General features: G+C 46.8%; 1 protein-coding gene across 2 annotated transcripts in view; it reads left to right on the forward strand.

The window, feature by feature from the left end:
* Nucleotides 1-9,959, forward strand: part of Popdc2 (popeye domain containing 2) — a 15,455-nt gene extending 5,496 nt beyond the window's left edge. Inside the window, exons 2-4 of one of the 2 annotated variants that reach the window (XM_021184761.2) lie at nt 1,171-1,279; nt 5,499-6,048; nt 9,408-9,959. In XM_021184761.2, coding sequence (XP_021040420.1) covers nt 1,171-1,279; nt 5,499-6,005 — 616 coding nt within the window. In that variant the 3' untranslated portion in view covers nt 6,006-6,048; nt 9,408-9,959. The remainder of the gene's footprint in view (nt 1-1,170; nt 1,280-5,498; nt 6,049-9,407) is intronic. The other variant, XM_029470665.1, reaches the window with a different exon arrangement.
* Nucleotides 9,960-21,734: the final 11,775 nt, after the last annotated feature.

Here is a 21,734-nt window from a genome sequence, read left to right on the forward strand (position 1 = left end):
GCCTTACAGTTGGATCTCATGGAGGCATTTCCTCAACTGAAGCTCCTTTCTCTGTGATAACTCCAGCTGTGTCAAGTTGACACAAAACTAGCCGGTACACTCACCACGCACTTTTCCTGACCATCTGTTTTCTTGGCAGTAAAACTCAGAAAGAAAGAAAACCAGTCATCTACATCACCGCGATGACTCAGTGGGCAGGCACACGAGAAGCATCCGTCTGCCTTCCTCACATGCTATCTTGCAAACATGAGCTGTCCTGCCCGCTGCTCCTCATGCAGCCCACCTGGAAGGGGAAAGGCAGAACAGCACCTCCCATGGCAACAGAGACATTCTACATCCACGCTGTGCCATACCGCAGCCCCAGACCACACGTGCTTGTGCTTGGGGTGCGATTAGTGTGACGGAGTAACTGGACCGACTTAACTATTTACTTTTAATGAATGTAACTCTCAATTGAAATAGCCACATGTGGTTAGTGCACAGCAGAGCCCCTGCATGGTGGTTTTCATCCTGGATACAGAATGGGATTACTGGGGAGATTTTTAAATTAATAATGTCCATAACTCACCTACAGAGATGTTTTTTAATTGCTTTGAGAACAGCTCATGCGTAAGGGTTTTTCAGGAAGTTTTGTCTCCTTCCTTCCTTCCTTCCTTTTCCTCTTTTTATCCCTTCCTTTTCTCCTCCTCCTTCTTTGGGGTGTGTGTTGGGTCTGTGGGGTGTTGGGGGATGGTAGTGGTGATACGGGATCTCACTCTAGTCCTTTCTGCTTTGGCACTTATGATGTAAGCAAGGCTGGCTTCACACTCATAGCAATCCTCCTGCAACAGCCTTCTACCTGTTGAGTGGCCACCCATAAGCTCATACACACATGATCTGCTGCTACACTAGACTCATGTACCCATAGACCACGCTGCTAGGCCCCCAAGTGTTCTTACTACCCGCTCCCCTCCCCAAGACTCTCGGCCTGCACTGTGGAATAGAAAAACACGTACAGGACGAGGACCGTGCGAGCTTCGTCCTCATCTTTAATTGGGCCATACCTGCTCTGGCTCCCCACAGTCTAGCTGAGTACTCCTGCGGGAGGGTTTCAGCTACTCAGCAATAGGCAGCGTCGGCAGAGAGCAGCCACTGCCCTTCCCCATTCAGTCTCCTCTCTCCTTTTGTCAGGGTTCGAGTGAGCCAAGATGGGCAGTTTCTGCACTACATCTTTCCGTATCAGTTCATGGACTCTCCTGAATGGGAATCACTCCATCCTTCTGAAGAGGGGACCTTCCAGGTAATAAGGAGCCCCGTGGCAGCACAGTCACCTGCCACTGTAAGCCCACAACATTGCTACCTCTCCCATCCCCTCTCTCCCATCTGCCCTTTGACCGCCTCCAAATGTGATGCTAGGAGGGGGCAGGATCGTGGCCTCTGCCTTCTCTTTGAGAAGAGGGCCTGGGCTCCTGGGTCTGGGGAACAGGGAAGGGTAGTTCTGGTCCCTGACAGTCACATCAGTCATGGGCCTACAACTGTTCCAAAAGACTGATGCCCACAGGATAAAAAAAGCTCATCCTGCTTAGGGTAACTGAAACTCATAGCAGCTCCAGCCCTCCTGGTGCACGCTGCTCATAACGTGACCCTTCTATTGCCCTGTACCTGAGATGCTTTCTAAACAAACCACCATGCTCCCCAGAACTCTTCTATGAGGCTACCAGGTTCACCTTCTGACCTCTCTGCCCCACAGCTTCCTGCAGCCGCCTGTCTGTTTGAATGCTTCCTTTGGTTTACACTGGCTGTGTGCACACTGTTCACTATTCTAATGGTGAGGAGGCATCGCCATCTCTCTGTCTCTGTGTCTGTCTCTATCTCCACACTCCAAAAGACAGCCCAAGAACAGTTTTTGCTGAACTGGTTGCCCATGAGCAGTTGGTGTCTTAGAAGACTCTGTGGGTTCAGCCATGACCCTCGGGGAAGCCTGGCCATTCAGCCCCTGCTGTCCCCTCTGCAGTCCTTCACACTTGTGGGTCTGGGTTGCTGGTAGCTAGCATGTGGCACGCACTGCCTTTTTATTGCCTCTCTGAATCATACATACCTTGTACTAAATTGGATATTACTGTTCCTCTGTTTGACAGATATGGCAGCTAAGGCCCCAGAGCATCATGTACTCAGCTAGAGAATAGAAAGGCCAAGCAAGAGCCTGGACCCTCAGAAGCATGGTCCGTTCAACCCTCTCAGGGACTCTGCCAGACAGTTTGCTGTTCTGGGGACTATGTATCTTCTGTGATATCTACCAGAGAGTCCTCTAGCCAGCATCTGAGCTAACCCCGGAACAGACACATGCCAGGCAATGCCACTGTCTGGGCCTGCTTCCGTCCTAATCCTAGCTCTGTGGCGATATTGTCAGAGAAGCAGTCTTGCTGCCCCTGACCAGCTCTAGTCACAGAACCTTTGTCCCATCTCCTCCCTCTTTGCTTTGCCCAGAGGCATTCTCTGGGGACTCCCTCAGGCCAGGAGAATGACAGAAGAGCCCCGAGTGGCTGGAACCAGCCAGAACAGGCTGTGGCATTGACAGGGAGGAGCAGGTGCCTTATGCTCTAAAGGAAGGGCTGTTACCCGAGATGGCCTCTCTGCCTGGAATGTAAGCATGCTCATATTCCACCATTTATATCTTGAGTGTTTGCCTCATTTAGAAGCAATGAGTTCCACACCCTTGCTGTTGGCTGTGTAAATTCCCATTTCCTCTTTGCAGATATCAAATGTTGTGCTATAGTTCATCTTGACCTTGCCTCTGATGTAGCTTTGTTGATTGGAAGAACAATCCTAGTTCCTGCCTAAATCGTAACTCACAGCCCATTTCACGCATCCCATCACACCCCTCAAGCACGCAGTCCACCAGATCTGCTGGCCGCTGGCCCTGTGACTCTCTCTTATTCATCAAGAGCAGGGCACAGGCCAGGCGCAGCCCACAGAATTCATCGTTAGCCTCCAGTCTGCAACCTCTTTTACCTGACTCATGTTCTACCTAGGTATGCTCTCACAAAGAAAAAGCTTGGCACTTTAGCAGAACTTTACTAGAGACAGTCCTGTATGCACATGGGAGCCAATCAAAATGTAGGTTTCTGCCGGGCAGTGGTGGCACATGCCTGTTATCCCTGCACTTGGGAGGCAGAGGCAGGTGGATTTCTGAGTTCGAGGTCAGCCTGGTCTACAGAGTGAGTTCCAAAACAGCCAGGGCTGCACAAAGAAACCCTATCTCGAAAAACAAACAAACAAAAAAGTAGGTTTCTTGGGGTTAGGGGCATGGTACAGTGGGTAACTGTTTGCTGTGTAAGCATGTAAAACTGAGTTAAGATTCCCTGGCACCCACAAAAAAGCAGAACATGGTGATGTGTTCTTGTAACTCCGGCACTAAAAAGGGGGAGCAAATATTAAAGGGAGTAGCTAACCATAAAAGTAAGACAAAAAACCAAAACAAAACAAAAAACCGTTATTTTATCTTTTAAAAACAACGGAAGAAGCGGTAACGGCCTACACAGGGGAACGCCCATGCTCGCTGTGCCTGGCCTTCTGAACGTGGACAGCATTTAGGTCAGGTCTTCCTTAGGCTCACCTGCTCTCTGCCTGACAGAGAGTTTCTTGTCTGGGACTTGGTGATAAGGACATTTAGGGCACAGGCTATGACAGAGTGTGAAAGCCACTCGCTCAGCCGTTGGTGATGGACAGACTGTGAGTACTCTCTTCAGAATTTTCTCAGGAGGCAATATGCCCGGACATGATGGTAACGGATGTCTCACAGCTGGTACAGGGGCAAACCTGAAACCAGCACCCAGCTTCTGGCCCTGATGACTAATTTAGGGCCCTGTTAGCGATCAGATGCTGTACAAAAGCTGAGGATGTAGAAGAGGAGGAGGGGCACAGTGGACAGGGAGGACGAAGAGTGAGTGGAATGGGAAGTCAGGTGTGTCTTTTTTTACAAGATTTATTTTTAAACCAGGTGGTGGTGGCACACACCTTTAATCTCAGCACTCGGGAGACAGAGCAGAGGCAAGTGGACTTCTATGAGTTCGAGGTCAGCCTGGCCTTCAGAGTGAGTTCCAGGACAGCCAGGGCTACACAGAGAAACCCTGTCTTGAAAAAAAGCAAAAAGATTTATTTTTAAGTGTGTGTGTGTGTCTAAGATTTATTTTTAATGGGGGTTGGGGGGTGCTGTGCGCACATGAGTACAGATACCTGCAGAAGCCAGAGGTGTTCGACCCATTGGAGCTGGAGTTAGGCAGTTGTGAGCTGCCTGGTGTGGATGTGAGAATCAAACTTAGGTCCTCTGCAAGAGCAGCAAGTGCTCTTAACCCCTCAGTCAACTTTCTAGCCTGGAAGGCAAGAGTTTAAGGGCGTGTATATCGTCTCTGGCAGAGAATTCTTTCAACCATATTCCATAATCGGTAAAAAAAAAAAAAAATACTCAGAGCTCAGTAGGTTAGCCTCGACGGCTGCCTTCACCACTCACAAAGACACACACTGTAGCTCTGTCAGCCAGAGGGTTGTATCAGGCAGATCAGTCAAAGTTGTCTAAGTTTATTCTCTTTTCTATACTGTCTATGGAACCATTTCATTTTCATCTTAGCTTTGCTGCTCATCTTTGGTTTTGAGACAGCGTCTTACTCTGCAGCTCAGGTTACCCTACAATCACTATGTAGCCCAAGCTGGCTTCCAGTTCTGGTCCACTCCTGAGTGCTTATAAGGAAGGCATGAGCCACCATCCCCAGCTCATCATTTGAACATGGATTATGGAGCCCTACTGTGTGCCAAGTACATGGTGCTGCCTTTTTGTCCTGCTGGTGTAATCTAGTTTGCATCCTGGGCACGGTGAATACACAGACGTCCCTCCATCCTCAGATAACTACGGAAGGGGACCTATTCCATTGCTCCCGAGTTTCTTTTCCTGTGCCTTTATATTCCTCCTCGGGTCATGAAATCCTTTGGTTTGTAACCAAGGGCAGATTCTGGGACCTGAACCCCATTGCTTTGTCCATCTGATACAGTTTGGCATGCTTAATCTGTAGCCGTTTCTTTCAATAAACTTTTCTCCCCAGACCTTTTAGTTCTACACACACACACACACACACACACTGGGAACTGAACCCCCGGCCTTTACACACATGGTCAACCACTCTACCACTAAGTTATCTCCTTCCCAGACCTTGATTTGTCTCCTCTAAGGTGCGCATGCCCTGTGTCAGGAGCTGAAGTCAGTCCCTTGCTCAACTGCCCAACACCTTCTGGAACCTCAATTTGCATATCCCACCTCCTCCATTCTGCAGTTCCACTGTTGATAACAATAATGGCTTGCCAAAGATTCTGACCTCAGTCCTGACACCGGCCATGCCCATCACAGTGCACACAAGAAGCCTGACCCTGGACTTCGTCCCAGCTAGGCCATAGAGAGCTACCATGTCAAAATAGCAGCCTGTTTCTCTGCGCTTTAAACCTTTCCCTCTCCGCTCCTAACCCCTCAGGTGACGCTGACTGCAGAGACCGAATGTAGCTACATTTCCTGGCCCCGGAAAAATCTTCACCTTCTTCTGAACAGAGAGCGATACATCTCTCGCCTCTTCTCAGCCCTGCTGGGCTATGACATTTCAGAGAAGCTCTATACCCTCAATGACAAGCTGTTTGCCAAGTTTGGGTTACGCTTCGACATCCGCCTTCCCAGCCTCTACCACGTTCTGAGTCCCTCTGCCTCAGATGGGGAACCAGAGTCTGAGAAAGATGATGAAGAAGCCCTTGAGGCAGCTGTGTCCCCTGCTCAGGCCAGGCCCATCTGCATCGTGCCAACACCCCCTTGTTCCGCGCCTCCAGCAACCACCAACCTTCCCGTGTCTCTGCCCCGGGCCAGGATGCCCAGGCCGGACAGCGGCAACCTGGGTGAGGACTCCACCAGCCTGGTGCTGGAGGATTTTGAGGAGGTTTCGGGATCAGAGTCGTTTATGGATTATAGGAGCGATGGGGAGTACATGAGGTGAGGGCGGAACTAACACGGGCACAGTCACCGGCTCAGGATCCTACGTAAGTATGCCGAGGCGAATATGCCTTGTTCCTCACACTGCTTTTGAACCCCTCAGAGGACTCACTGCTAGAACCCAACTCTACCTGTGCTCACAGCAAATGCATGCGTGGCATGAAAGATTTCTAAAACCTACTCATGATTAGTTGTAGTTACCTTGTGGAGAATGGGCTGATTGACATTTAGAGCAGGCCAATGGGCTATCGTCTTTTGAGGGTGGGCGTGACTAGATTTTGCTAATAGCTAAGAGTGCTGTTGGGGCCAAGGAGATTTTTGCATGTGGCATGTATTTCAAGGGAAGCGAATGCTGGTATGGTTCTACTGATTGTCCCTGGCACACAGAGAGTTTTGGGAAACATTTGTTACTGAGTCTTCACTAGGAAGGACTGTTAAAATCAAAGCGACTGGTGATGGCAGGCAAATAGTCTGGGGAGCAAATGGCCCTATCTTGCTTTCCTCCTGCCCAGTGGCAGACGGTGCTGGTCACTCAGGTGAGGCTCAGACAGTGCTTTGATTAAAACATTCCTAAGACAGATGTAGAACAGCCTGGGTTTTCCCAGCAGCCCATATGTGTGGGCAAGTGACCTGGTCTTAGACCCAGGTGGCCTCCCCTTGGGAACAGGATTTCCCTCGTAGGAGTGTGTACCAGGAAGGCTGTGTTTTTGTAGTTCTGAGAAGTTGCTTTCACGGTCTCCTGATTGATCCTTCAGTACTTTGACATTTTCCTCTGGACTCTACCGGACCACAGTGAGGGCTCGGCTTTTTCTGAGGAAAGCCCCACCATCCACAACCTGGGAGGCGTTTTTAAGTGACAGGGGTGCACAAACGAACCTGGCACTCTTAGAGAAGCACCCCCCAGATGTGAAGAACTAGTCTGGCACAGAAGACCTCCCAGGCGCACAGTGTGAATGAGTGCATTCGAATTTCAGACAAGCCACATTGCTGATGAGAGAATCGAGAGATGAAGGCCATGAAGACCGACCCTGGCTTTAGAGATATGGACGTTATCATTTCCTGTGGAGTAATCCAAGGCTCTGAGGCTCAGGATAACTTAGTGTACCTTCCTGTGCATTTGTCCTCTGTCTCTCCACACCCCCTTCCTTGCTGACCAGTGTGAGCTATGGGTGCTTCATGCTGTCCAGCCTGCTACCCCACCTCTTCATGTCACACAGCAGTGACTTCTGTTCTTCTTTTGGCTCTTTCCCATTCCTGACTCCTGCTTGTCCCTATTGTCTTGGTTTGTGGCTCTAAGCATCTCTCTTGCTTACACTTCACCCTCTCCATCCCCACCTGCCCCCTGACTTCTCCCGTTCTGTGGCTTGGATGTCTGGCAATCTGGTTGCTCTCTTTCCCCTTTGCCCCAGTCTCTGGCTTGGCTCTCTCGTCTCTGCCCTAAGCAACCTTGAGTCTCTGTTTTGCTAATTCTGAATCCATTCAAATCAAGGCCTGAAAAAGGCCCAGTTTTAGGGATGCTTCCCAGATGTCAGGGGACAGGCCCCATTGAAGGACACTAGAACTTTAGTGGCTGGCTGCACAGTAAAGCAAATCTGGACAGAATATACACTGTGACAGCATTAGAAATAGCCTTAGCATATCTGAGGCATCTTTGGGAGCCTAACTCACTGTGCAAAATGGCAGGATGTCTTGGGGTCCCTGCACAAGCTCCTCCCAACCCAGGAGCTTCATCACATGCTAGAACCCTAACTTCTAGCCTTGACGTCATTATCCCTTATAAGGATGTTTCCAAATTATCATGGGATCTCTCCCCAGAACCACTGTTAGCCTCCAGATATCCTTGTGTGTGTCCATCCCTGTTTTATTTAAACAGCGGAGAGGAAGGAAAGAACAGTCAGGTTTTACTTTCAAACCACAGAGTGTTCAGAATGAGGTGAACACATAGTTTTAAGTGATCATATGTTAGGCAGCTTCTGTGTGACTGCCTTCCCTCCCTGGAACCTACCCTCTGCCTTCCCATCCTGCGGAAAAAGCTGGCAGGGACTGGGGGGGGGGGGGAGGGGGGGCGGGGAGCAGCACTTCCAAGAACTCAATAACAAACGGAACCGAGTGGAAGTGGTTTCCAGCTTGGTGGCTGGCAGAATCCTATCCCAACTGAGGTGCATCCTGGGAGGAGGCTGAGAGACAGCATCTATTCCTGAGCTTCAGAAGAACTGCGGTGCCTGTACCGCATGCTTTCCCCGGCTATGCGTTCTGCCAGAGACAGAGCTGTTCTACCTCATTCAGACTCTTCCCTCAGAATGAAAGCTGATTGTTGTGGATTGCTGTTGGGATTTTCTGGTCCAGCTGATGGCTGCCAGTGCAAGCAAGCAAACAGCCACTGGGCAGACTTTCTGCTCTTAGGCACAGGCGCGCAGGTGCGCAGGCTCCAGGGGGCCTCAGCAGTGGCTGCTCTGCTGGCGGAGGCCCCCTGTGTGGGTGAGGTCCAGGGCAGCAGTCTTCTCTGCCCAGATCTTTCTTCCAACTCTGCTCTGCCAGCTTCGTCTTCCCACCCGTCTCTTTGTAGAAATGAAAGTTGGCGTCTTGCAAAGCCTTCCGAATTTCAGTTCAGGGCTTGGGTGGTTTTTCTTCCATCATCCATGTCTTAGTTAGGGTTTCTATAGCTGTGATGAAACACCACGACGGCCAAAGGAACTGCTTCCCCTTCCTTCCCTGGAACCTACTCTCTGCCTTCCCACCCTGAAAAGGAAAGGGTTTTTTCAGCGTACACGTCCACATTGCTGTTCATCATCAAGGAAGTCAGGACAGGAACTCAAACAAGACAGGAACCTGGAGGCAGGGGCTGACGCAGAGGCCAAGGAGGGCACTGCTTACTGGCTTGCTCCTTCCTCATGGCTTGCTCAGCCTGCTCTCTTATAGAGCCCAGGACCACCAGCCCAGGGACAGCACCAGCTACAGTGGGCTGTGTCCTCCCGCATTGATCACTAAGACAATGCCCTGCAGGCTTGCCCACAGCTGGCTCTCCTGGAGGCATTTTCTTTATTGAGGTTCCCTCCTCGCAGATGACTTCAGCCTGTGTCAACTTGACAGAAACTAGGCAGCACAGTCCACGAGCAGTAAGCAGGACGTAGAGTGTTTTCTTTTGAGCACTCAAGAAGAGGCTCTGTCTCTCACTCACAGACCAAGAGAAAATGGGCCTAGATAATAACATCAGAAGTGAGCCCTCCATGACCCTTCCATGTCCCAGAATGAAAGAACTGAAAGGCACAACTGCTTGTGGCTAGGCATTGGGGTGCAGTCAAAACTGGGGTCTAAAGAGGAAATAGAAACCGTACAAGGATCCCCTGAAATCTGGCAAACCCTCTGGAGCCACGCGCTGACATCCTTCTTCTGTTTCTCTCCACAGCCTCTAGACGTCCTCTCCAGAACTCTTCTCAAGTTATGCCCAGATCCCAGGCCCCTCTGGCTCCAACTCACACTCCTGAGCTCTAAGGATCACAGAGCTGTCGTCTCTGTGGCCAGATGGCACTCCTCCATGTTCCCCGGATGGCCACTTATACTCTCACCCCTCCTCTTAGCCCTCCAGAAAGATGTGTGGCAAGGTGGGGGATGGACATGACGTGAAGAAACTCACCTTCCTTACAGGAGGAGGGTCCAGAGGCACCAGGCCTGACTCCATCCTTTATGCGTTGCAGGACATTGCCAGGTTTACATGGCCTCTGAGCCTGGACTGTGAGGCTAGGAACTCACGTCACAGGGTTGTTGTGAGGATCCAGTGAGCTGATTGGGTAGAGCACCCATGGCAGGACATGGCGTCCTGCAAGCACGCAATAAAACACTTCACGCCTCTCCCCGAGTTGTTGCTTTAAATTGTCTGAAAGAATCCAACGACTTTTACCCATGCTTATTTTACTCCCCAAATTAATTTTCAATTGAAATAAAAAATTTTAAATCCCAATTGTTCCCTTCAACTTTTAATTTTAAAACACAAGTAACTGTGTCCTGTTTATGAATCTAACATTACATTTTAGTTCTTAAAAGCATTTTATAAAGTTAGCCAATGAGTTTTCCTTCCTCGAATATTTAAAAACGGCTTACCAGTTGAATATAGTCTCTCTCTCTCTTTCTCTGGCTCTTTATTCTTTTTTTTTTTTCTTTTGGTTTTTCGAGACAGGGTTTCTCTGTGTAGCCTTGGCTGTCCTGGCACTCACTTTGTAGACCAGGCTGACCTTGTACTCAGAAATCCGCCTGCCTCTGCCTCCCAAGTGCTGGGATTAAAGGCGTGCGCCACCACGCCCGGCTCTGGCTCTTTATTCTTGATTGAGTCAATATGTCCCTACTATAACAGAGGCTGGCCTCGAACTTGCATTCCTTCTGCCTCTCCTTCCTGAATGCTAGGATTACAGGTATATGCCACATACCTTGCTGAATATATTTTACTTTGTTTTTCCTCAAAAACTTCAATGTACATTCTGGTTACCTAACACTGTGTGATCCTACCCCTAATATAGTGGCTTCAAAGACTTGTAATTACTGGTTCTGCTCATGAGGTGGGGACTGGCTGGGGGCGGCTAGATGTTGTTCACACAGCTCCATGCTAGCTGGGGGCTGGCTGGGGCCGTTCACTCAGCTCCGTGCTCTTTCTCACAGTGCGGCTTTCGGCACTCACAGGCTTGAAGCAGGTTTCACCTCAGAGGCCTCTTCACTCAGCCTGTCTGGGGCCAGACTGAGAAAACTCCCACAGCTGAGGACTAACCAAAGGGGAGGCTTGCTCCGTTTCCAGGGGTTAGCTGTGCTGCTATGTGGCTCTCTAGCCTGTCTGTGAGTACACCATGCTGTCCCCATGCATTCTAACACGAATAAGCATCTGGGTTGTTTTCAGGGTTCCCGTGGACATCCATGGACACAGGCTTAGGTATGCATATGTATGTGCATTTCTTCAGCATGTACCTAGGAGTGGTACCATCAAGGCATCGGGCACTGGGTGCAAACGTGTTGAACTACAGTGGATTCAGCCAGTTTCCTTAAGTGGCTGTAGTAACTTGCATCCCTTTCAGCAATGTCTGAGAGTCCCTCTCGAGCGGTCGTGATTGGTTTTTCTAACCTTTGCCTTGTGGGTGTGCATAGCAGCTTTTCATTGTGGTTACGCTTTTCATTTTCCTGATGAACACTACGGTTGAATAACTTTTCTTTTCTGCTTTTTTCTTTTTCTATTGCTGCTCCTCCTCACAGCTGGGGTTAAGTGCTGGGGCACCTGGGTTTGTTCCACCGATACTGGGACCTGAGCTCCACTCTTTCCGGTTGCATAACAGCTGCTCTTAACCTTTGAGCCATCTCTCCAACCCCCGCCCTCTATCTCTGTCTGAGTGTTTCCTTTTATGAAGAGGCTAGTCGGGTTTCTTTAGTTATTTCTCTATTTGCTTGTTTCTTTTTTTTTTTTCTTACTGATTTGTAGAGATGCATTAAATAATCAGGTTAAAAATATTCTGTTAGCTTTTACACATTTCCCCGAAATACATTCTTTTTCGTCTATATGGTATCTTTTGGTGAACAGTTGTTTGACTTCACCGTAGGGTTGGTGTCTCCCTTTGCCTAGGTTAGTACTCTCTGTGTCGTGTTTGAGGATATTCTGCTTCCCTGGAGATGCCCCCCATTTCATCCTTCTGAATGTTTTATTGTTTTACAGCTCGTGATGAAGGCAGTGTCTGCCTGTATTTGGTTTTAGAGCATGGCATGAAGCCAGAGCCCACTTGGGTGCCCAGTTGCCTGGGCATTTGTTGCTGAGATGGTTATTTTAGCCCTTAGGCTAGCATCCATCACCACCTTTGTCATAAGTCAAACACCCCTGTACCCATACCTCTTTCTAGAACTGGGCTACTGCTCTGTTTCTTGCAGTAGCCCTGTGCTACATCCCAGCTCTCTCTCTCTCTCTGTTCTATGTTTCTATCCATTAGTAATGCCTCCTTACAGTAGCTGCTGTAGCATTGCAGTAAGCTTTGGTATCTGGCAATCTAACTGTTTCTTGGGCTATAATGGGTATTTCCTCTTACACATCTCCATACGCGGTACAAACGGCATGTACACTTTGAAGGATGTGCAGATCAAGTGTGAAAAGAGCTTATCTTTTTTCCCAATTTTTTATTAGCTATTTTCTTCATTTACATTTCAAATGCTATCCCAAAAGTCTCCTATACCCTCCCCCCACCCTGCTCCTCTACTCACCCCCACACACACACACTTCTTGGCCCTGGCGTTCCCCTGTACTGAGGCATATAAAGTTTGCAAGACCAAGGGGCCTCTCTTCCCAATGATGGCCGACTAGGCCATCTTCTGCTACATATGCAGCTAGAGACATGAGCTCCGGGGGTACTGGTTAGTTCATAGTGTTGTTCCACCTATAGGGTTGCAGACCCCTTCAGCTACTTGGGTACTTTCTCTAGCTCCTCCATTGGGGGCCCTGTGTTCCATCCAATAGATGACTGTGAGCATCCACTTCTGTATTTGCCAGACACTGGCATAGCCTCACAAGAGACAGCTATATCAGGGTCCTGTCAGCACAATCTGGCTGGCATATGCAATAGTGTCTGCATTTGGTGGATCCCCAGGTGGGGCAGTCTCTGGATGGTCCTTCCCTTCGTCTCAGCTCCAAACTTTTTCTCTATAACTCCTTCCCTGGGTATTCTGATCCCTATTCTAAGAAGGAATGACGTATCTACGTGTTGGTCTTCCTTCTTCTTGATTTTCTTGTGTTTTGCAAATTGTATCTTGGATATTCTAAGTTTCTGGGCTAATATCCATGTATCAGTGAGTGCTTATCAAATGAGTTCTTTTGTGATTGGGTTACCTCACTCAGGATGATATCCTCCAGATACATCCATTTGCTTAAGAATTTCATAAATTCATTGTTTTTAATAGCTGAGTAGTACTCCATTGTGTAAATGTACCACATTTTCTGTATCCATTCCTCTGTTGAGGGACATCTGGGTTCTTTCCAGCTTCTGGCTATTCTAAATAAGGCTGCTATGAACATAGTGGAGCATGTGTCCTTATTACCAGTTGGAACATCTTCTGGGTATATGCCCAGGAGAGGTATTGCTGGATCTTCTGGTAGTACTATGTCCAATTTTCTGAGGAACTGCCAGACTGATTTCCAGAGTGGTTGTACAAGCTTGCAATCTCACCAGCAATGGAGCAATGGAGGAATGTTCCTCTTTCTCTACATCCTCACCAGCATCTGCTGTCACCTGAATTTTTGATCTTAGCCATTCTGACTGGTGTGAAGTGGAATCTCAGGGTTGTTTTGATTTGCGTTTCCCTGATTATTAAGGATGTTGAACATTTTTTCAGGTGCTTCTCAGCCATTCGGTATTTCTCAGGTGAGAATTCTTTGTTTAGATCTGTACCCCATTTTTAATGGGGTTATTTGAATTTCTGGAGTCCATCTTCTTGAGCTCTTTGTATATATTGGATATTAGTCCCCTATCAGATTTAGGATTGGTAAAAATCCTTTCCCACTCTGTTGGTGGCCTTTTTGTCTTATTGACAATATATTTTGCCTTACAGAAGCTTTGCAATTTTATGAGGTCCCATTTGTCGATTCTTGATCTTATAGCACAAGCCATTGCTGTTCTGTTCAGGAATCTTTCCCCTGTGCCCATATCTTTGAGGCTTTCACCCACTTTCTCTTCTATAAATTTTAGTGTCTCTAGTTTTATGTGGAGTTCTTTGATCCACTTAGACTTGAACTTTGTACAAGGAGATAAGAATGGATCAATTCACATTCTTCTACATGATAACTGCCAGTTGTGTCAGCACCATTTGTTGAAAATGCTGTCTTTTTTCCACTGGATGGTTTTAGCTCCCTTGTCAAAGATCAAGTGACCATAGATGTGTGGGTTCATTTCTGGATCTTCAATTCTATTCCATTGATCTACCTGTCTGTCGTTGTACCAGTACCATGCAGTTTTTATCACAAATTGCTCTGCAGTACAGCTTGAGGTCAGGCATGGTGATTCTGAAAGACTCCGAGAGGAGCCCCTCGTTCAGGCCTCAGGACAATAGCGGACACCCAAGAACTCATGATAGACCAAGCTTGATGTAAACCACATGAGGCTTTATTCGGGGAAAGCCAGAGCTCTGGGGACGACTCATATCCCACGCAGGGGTAGAGGAGTCGACCTCGAGGGGAAAGAGGTCCCAGTTTTTATAGGCCCTCAGGGGAGAAAGGAGAAGGAGGGAGTAGGGGATTTCCAGATCTAAACAATGTCTATTCTCAAGAAATGGGTATGGGAGGGGTACAAGGAAAGAGTCTGGTGCAGGTGTAGCAACTCAGGATTGGCCAGGCTGTGGATGCAGCAACCAATATCACAAACACCTGGCAATGGGCTTCATCAGTGGGTACACACATGGGTTCAAGGAAAGGTCAAAACATTGGCAGACACACGGGTTCAAGGAGTGGCCAGAGCATTGTGCACCTCTATTTTTCTAAATCAGTGAAGCTAGTTCTGCTAACACTGACGTCTATCTTGCCAATTTCAGGGCTTCTGTGACCTTTTACATTCTGTCAGGATCTTTCAATTCCACCAGAGGTTCTTTCATTGTTGAGAATAGTTTTTGCTATCCTAGGTTTTTTGTTATTCCAGATGAATTTGCAAATTGCTGAAAGGGCTTTTCTTTACAACATTGATTTTTATTCAATTTCTGAGCATGGCTTAGCATTTTATTCATGCCGTCTCCTTTATTTTCTCACAGTCACTTTTTTGTTTGTTTTCCAAGTATATGGCCTTGCATATGCTTGTAGTTATTTGATGAATTCCATGTGATTGTGAATACTATCATTAAATACTTCTTATGTTCTTATTGTCCACTGCTGCTTACATAATACAAGTAAGTTTTGTAACTTCAACTTCCACCCAGTAATTATGATAAATACGTGTACCAATTCTCATCACAATCTATACATTCTTCAGGATTATCCAAGGATAAAATTACGTTATCTATGAGTAGCGACAGCTTTCATTTCTTCATTCCTGACCCATCCTTCCCAACCTTTCCTTTCTGGTACCTGTTGTGTTAGGTAGAACCTTTAGTACAGGGACAGAGTGGCTGGCAGAGGGCATCTTCCTTTACAGTTACCTAGAGGAAAATATTTTTGATATGTTGTCATTAGTCCGAGGAGTGCTTAAGTCTAAGGAGTTTCTTTTTACTTAAGAAAAACAAGCAAACAACAAAACAGGCTTACAGAGTTTTCAACTACGGAACCCCTTATCTGCCTCCTGGGTGTTGCTGTCACCAGTGTACGCTGAGATCTCTGGCTTCCGTAGAGTCTTATGATGCTATTTCTTTTTCTTTTTCTTTTTCTCTCTCTCTCTCTCTTTTTCTTTTTTTTCTCTTTCTTCTTTTTCTTTTTCAGATGAAATTTCTCTATATTCCTGTTTCTTTGAAATGTGAATGAATGTTGGCCTTATTAAATGGTTTTCTACATTTTTTATTGTTATCCCTTTGTTTTGTGGTGTTTGTTTTGAGGGTTTCATAGATCCCAGGCTGAATTGGAACTTGCTATATACCCAAGGAAGGCCTTAAACTCCTGATCCTCCTGCCTCCACCTTGCAAATAGTGAGATCATAGGCTCGTGTCACACACTGGGCCACTACATATACTGAGATGACTTTTCTCCTTTATTCTGATAACACTGTAAGTTCTACAAATAGAGATACATTTTTTTTTTAAGGCAAAGAAAAGCAAAACAAAAACCCTTGCATTCCTGGAATGAATCTATCTTATTCCTGAAACAAACCCAACTTTATCCTGATGTTTTTATGTATTTCTGGGCTTGGTTTGAGAACATTTTCTGTCTCTGTATTTTATAATGCAGACAAGTTGCGTATTAAAATTGCATTCACTTTATAACTCAAAATGAGCTTTCTCTCTCTCTCTCTCTCTCTCTCTCTCTCTCTCTCTCCCTCTCCTACCCTCTTCACCTTTCTCCTTCCATCCCATTCTCTGGGATTTTAAATGAAAGCATGATGCTTTATCCCTTTGCAGCAACCCTGCCTGCCTGCCTCACCCTTGGCTCACAGCACCACCCCACCCTCCACCTCCACCTGTGCTCAGCCCATCTTCCTCTTTGCTCATTTGTTCATGCCTTGGAGGCTTTTTGCTGTACTGTTATCTCTGTCTTCAGACTAAATCCCACCCTCCTCTGTGGTAAGCACTAACACCAAGCCACCATGACTTCAGAATTAGATTCCCTGCAATGTAACTGCTCTTCTGTCCCTCCTCCCCACAATCTACTCCCCACAGAGCAAAATGCTCATCTGAATGTGTAGGAGCCCAAATGCCTTCACCATTGCATGCAGGGAAACCACTGCACTAGACCGCTCCAAGGGTAAAAAGAATGGCTTATTGTGTAAGGAAATATCAAGACTATATGGTGGGTTGGGAGGCAAGATGGTGGAAAAGAAAGTGGATTTTGTATGACAGTCAGCAGGGTGGGAGTCTTTGAGCTGATACTGTTCTCACTGACCAGGAACTAGATGCTCTTGCCCATGGTAGATGGCCTTTGGGAGTGAATTAAGGAATTAAGGGAGATTCCTGGTAAATATAAACATGTCTTGTGAGATCTGATTTTCTGGTGAACAGAAACCAGACTTCAGGCTTCTGTTTACCCAATAACATTCTTTTTGTTTACCCAGCCAAAGTCATCCTGATTAGGACCATGTTACCAGTACTGCCATTTTGAGGGCTAACAACCATAAGGGAAATAAATAAACACGTGTAAGGACCAATTAGTCTCCAACTCAGAATTTCAAATGATTTTCTATTCCACTTGAATAAGACCCCAAGCTTCTTCCTGGCATGATATCAGTCAGCCTGGCTTACTTTCCTGGCATAAGGGTTATTCACTGAGAGACCCCATGACTCACAGGGCGTCTGTCTGTCTTTCTAGAGTCCAGGGATCCTGTTGATTTTTGATCATTGGGCACTGTCATCTGCAGGAAGAAAAGACTTGGTCCTGTGTTATTTCCTTTGCTTTGAACTGGAAGCACTTGCCTGTTCATTGATTAGACCGTATCACACTGACCCAGTTAACAATCAGCTTTGGTTTTGCTGATCACAGAGGCAGGCAGAGATGATGGAGAGGCGAGTGGATGGCCAGGCAGTTTCTACTCTTTAGTCTTCCCTAACTGTCCCCCAATCCACACTGCAGTGCGTGCTCACCCCACCCATGGTGATCTGCCACACTAGCCTGTATTTAGTGCTTTTGTTAGCAGTAGCTTTGTGTTGAAAAGCTTTCGATTACGCCTTCTTGGCTAGTGTCTTCTCATCTGAGCCAGGTACATACAATGACATCGAGGGTGGACGAGGCAAACCAGTAGAAGGAAAGCAGGCAAAATAGTCAGGGATAGTCCCCACTACTACTGTTAGGGTTCCTACAAGAACACCAAGCTACTCATCCATACCATATATAAAAGCGCCTACACAGAGCCCAGGGCTGGAAGGGCGAGTGAGGGGGCTGGCAGCTTCACTTCCGGGTGCTGGCAGCTTCACTTCCGGGTGTCACTGCATCCATACACAAAGCTATCTTCTCTTTAAGGAATTTTTACTTCACCTTCGGTGTAGTCTAACACAATCCTTTCCCAAAGTGCCTCTTCTACACAGTGCACAGTAGCAGTTGTCACATGATCACTTCAGACACGGAAGCCCAGGACATATTCCCTCAACAAATCTGATGTATACAGTCTAGATAGAAGCTGAACTCTTGCTCAGAAACCTGAAGCAGCACTCTACTGACCTGAATCCTGTGCACTACTCAGTATCCCTTTGTTCCCACCTTAGCTCTGCCACCCACCTACCCTGTCACCATTCTCAGTAGGACCCTGGGACCATCTCCCTCAGCTCATTTCTCTCTAGGTTCCCTCTCGGGCACTCGAGAGCTAGGGGCTTTCTCATCCGTTGCTGTGGCTGGGGCACATCACAAGGCCTCAGGCTTGGCATGCAGTTGGCAGTTCGTTGGGTGTCTGTTCAACTCATTTACTGTTATCAGAGTGACTTGCACATCTCTTTCAAGGTAGGGAAGGAAGGCTGACACTTGGGATTTCTGGATCTCTCATTCCGTCGGTTTTCCAGTTTTCTCAGCCTCTCTCTCCTATCCAAGCCGGGCCCTTTCTCCTAGCCAAGCTGGCTCTTTAAGACTAGTGAGGAAGAAGGTCTTTTCTCTGTGGTTCCTGGAGACCACAATGAATCATTCTGGCCTGATTTCCCCATCTCCTGCCCAGTCTTTATGCGTCTTCCCTCAAGTGCCCAAGAGGAAAATATTAGTTACACTTGACCTTCATCCTTTTCAGGTTCTTCCCCTTTCCATGAATCTCCTTTCTTGTAATATCATTTCTCTTCACGTAACCACTTATATTTTTGCTATTCCCCCAACAAAGTTCCTAAATTATTTTAAGCATCTGTCTTTGATGTAAAAATGTCCTTAAGAAGTGCCACGTAGCCGGGCGTGGTGGCGCACGCCTTTAATCCCAGCACTCGGGAGGCAGAGGCAGGCGGATTTCTGAGTTCGAGGCCAGCCTGGTCTACAAAGTGAGTGCCAGGACAGCCAGGGCTACACAGAAAAACCCTGTCTCGAAAAACCAAAAAAAAAAAAAAAAAAAAAGAAGTGCCACGTTTACGGGGTGCCAGTTTATCTAACCTAGCAAGCACACTTTAGTGTACCTTAGCATATGGATTTGATAAGTTCTTTGCTATCCTTGTGTGGGGGTGCATAAAGCCAGATCTGGCATGGAACTTTATTGGGGTTGAGATATCAGAGATGCTCTTAGGCATGGAGGCTTCAGAATCCAGGAACCCTCCACGGTCAGAGTTCATTGCCTGCCCCTCTTCCTATTTCCTTTATATCCAACAATACTTCTACCTGTGTAAGGATCCTTTATATCCATGGTCTCCTCTCTGACTGCATATTAAGTAAACTGAGAACAAAACAATACAATGATTATTGCTAAGGCAGGCTCATGGTTTACAAGTTTTGTACCTTTCTGATTTGGTATATGGTTGATCCAATATTATTATTATTATCTTTCATATATTACATCCCAAACAAAGTTTCCCTCCCTCCTCTCCTCCTAGTCTCTCCCCATCTCCCTCCTCCCTATCCACTCCTCCTTTGTGTCCTTTAGAAAAGGGCAGGCCTCCTAGGGATATCAACCAAACACAGCATATCAAGTTGCATTAAGACTAAGCACCTCCCCTCAGATTAAATCTAGTCAAGGCAACTCAGTAGGAGGGAAACGGTCCCAAGAACAGGGGAAAGTGTCAGATACAGCCCCAACTCCACTGTTAGAAGTCCCACAAAAAACTGCGCTACACAACTATAATATATATGCAGAGAGCCTAGGTCAGATCCCTGCGGGCTCCCTGAGTGTCTGTTCAGTCTCAGGGAGCCCCTATGAGGCCAGGTTTGTTGAGTCTGTGGGGCTGATTCTTATGAATTTTGTACCTTTCTGATTTGATATATGGTTGATCCATTATTATTATTATTATTTTGGTGTTCTACAATTCTTCCTCTCCCTTTCCTGCAGAATTCACCTGGGTCTGCCTAATATTAGGCTCTGGGTCTCTGTATCTGTTTATGTGGTTAATTCTTAATAAGATGAGTACATAAAAGTATTTTTACACATACTCGTATGTACACTCTAAAAATTAAAAAATATTGATAATAGTCCCTGAGGGGAAAAAAAGGTTAAGACAGAATCCTTGAGGACACTGGTTACAGAGTCTACACAAGTTATGTAGAGAGTCTTAGGGCAGAGAGGATCATGTGAGGAGAGGACAGTGACTAAACTGGCAAGAGTGGCTCCTTGAGACTCTGAGCAGTTGCTGCCACCACCTCCACCTCCGATCCCTCCTCCCCACTGCTCCTCCTCCTTCTCATCATTATCTTTTTCTTCTTCTTAGTCCTTTGAGAGAGAGTTTTATTCTGTAGCTGGGCTGGGCTCAAACTTGCAGGAATCCTCCTCTCTCCAGAATTCCTGAGTACGGTGACTACAGACAGGAGCCACCGCACCAAGCTTGGGACAGTAGACTTCTGATGAAATGCCAGACGGCTGCCCGTGATAAAGTAGCACCCCTGGAGTGGCCAACACAGCTCTCCTATGATCTGTGCTGAAACAACGGAAGGAAACTATAATCCAGCAACACTAGCATAAGTCGCTAGTGCTCTCCCGCCAGGGTGTGAGCTTCCAGGAGAAAGAGGTCTTCCTGTGGTATTTGTGCTTACATTCTCCTCATATAGAATATAACCAAACACACGGTATTGCCAGCAAAAATGTTTATTGAATCAAGTTTGTTAAAAAGAAAAAGGAGCCCATGATATGGCTCAGTGTTACCCTTGCTGTGATGCCTGACAGACGTTGGATTCGAACCCTAGAACTGACATGGTAGAAAGAGAGAACCAGCCGGGTGTGATGGCCCACGCCTTTGATCCCAGCACTCGGGAAGCAGAGGCAGGCAGATTTCTGAGTTCGAGGCCAGCCTGGTCTACAAAGTGAGTCTCGAAAAACCAAATAAACAAACAAACAAACAAAGAAGAGAGAGAACCAACTCCCAGCCTTTAAAATTGTCCTTTGACTTCTGGATATATACCACAGCATGCCTCCCCCAAATATATATACATATGTGTGTGCATATATATATATATATATATATATGTATATATATATGAATATACATATGTATATATATCACAAGAATATGTGTGTGTGTGTATCAAGGTTAAGAATAGAGAGCCAAATATTGGCTGTCACTTGGCTTCATATTATTATCTAGTTATTTCACTGTGGGGCATCTCAGCTTGCTCAAATGTAGACTAGCTGAACAAACAGATAGTCACAACTGAGGAAAAAACCACTTTGCATTAAATAATTATGAGAATTCAATAAACCTATTTATAAAAGCATTCAGAACTGAACCTGACACATAGTGAGCATTTAAACTCAGGACATTACCGTTTTTTATCAGGAGGATGACCAGCACACAGTAGGGACACAGTAAGGACTTGCTGAATGCATGAATGAGCACCTGGCTTTGTGAGCACTCGTCTCTGCTTTTACCAGTTCTCTGTACTTTCCATACAAGAAACACGACAATGCAGGTTTTGGATTGAGCTTTGGGTGAGCGTCACGGAGAGTGAGTGGAGGCAGGAGATTCAAGAGCACCAGGTCAGCCTGAGATATGTAAGACCCTGTCTCAGAAGACCAGACAAGCAGAAAGGGAATGCCCTCATGGTTGGGATGGCTTGTCTTCTGAATCTCTACTAGGTGAACTGAAGGTGAACACCACGGGAGTTTTCAAGCCGAGATGACAAGGGAGAGGGGGCATTTGTAGCTGAGCCACTTTGACCCCAGCGCTGCAAAGTGGGAAATCACCCATTGGGCCACCTTTTCCAGGAAAGTTACTTAGTTTTCCTTCTTCCTTTCAACAACAGGGGCTGAGAATGCTTTCAGGAAAATGTAAATGAGAATCAAGACGAAAGATATAATGACTTAGCCAGGGAAGGTCCTGAATTTCAGGTTCTTTTGAAGTTATCGAGAGAATGCCACAAAAATTGTGGAGCAAGAGAATGGGTTTTGAGTGGCTTTAGACAGCATTATTGGCATAGCCAAACAGAATGGACCGGTAAAAGGGCCGGAGGAAAAGAGACCAGTGGAGAGGTTGATACCAAAATCCAGAGCTC

This window comes from Mus caroli, chromosome 16 (genome assembly GCF_900094665.2).
Source record: "Mus caroli chromosome 16, CAROLI_EIJ_v1.1, whole genome shotgun sequence".
NCBI lineage: Eukaryota > Metazoa > Chordata > Mammalia > Rodentia > Muridae > Mus > Mus caroli.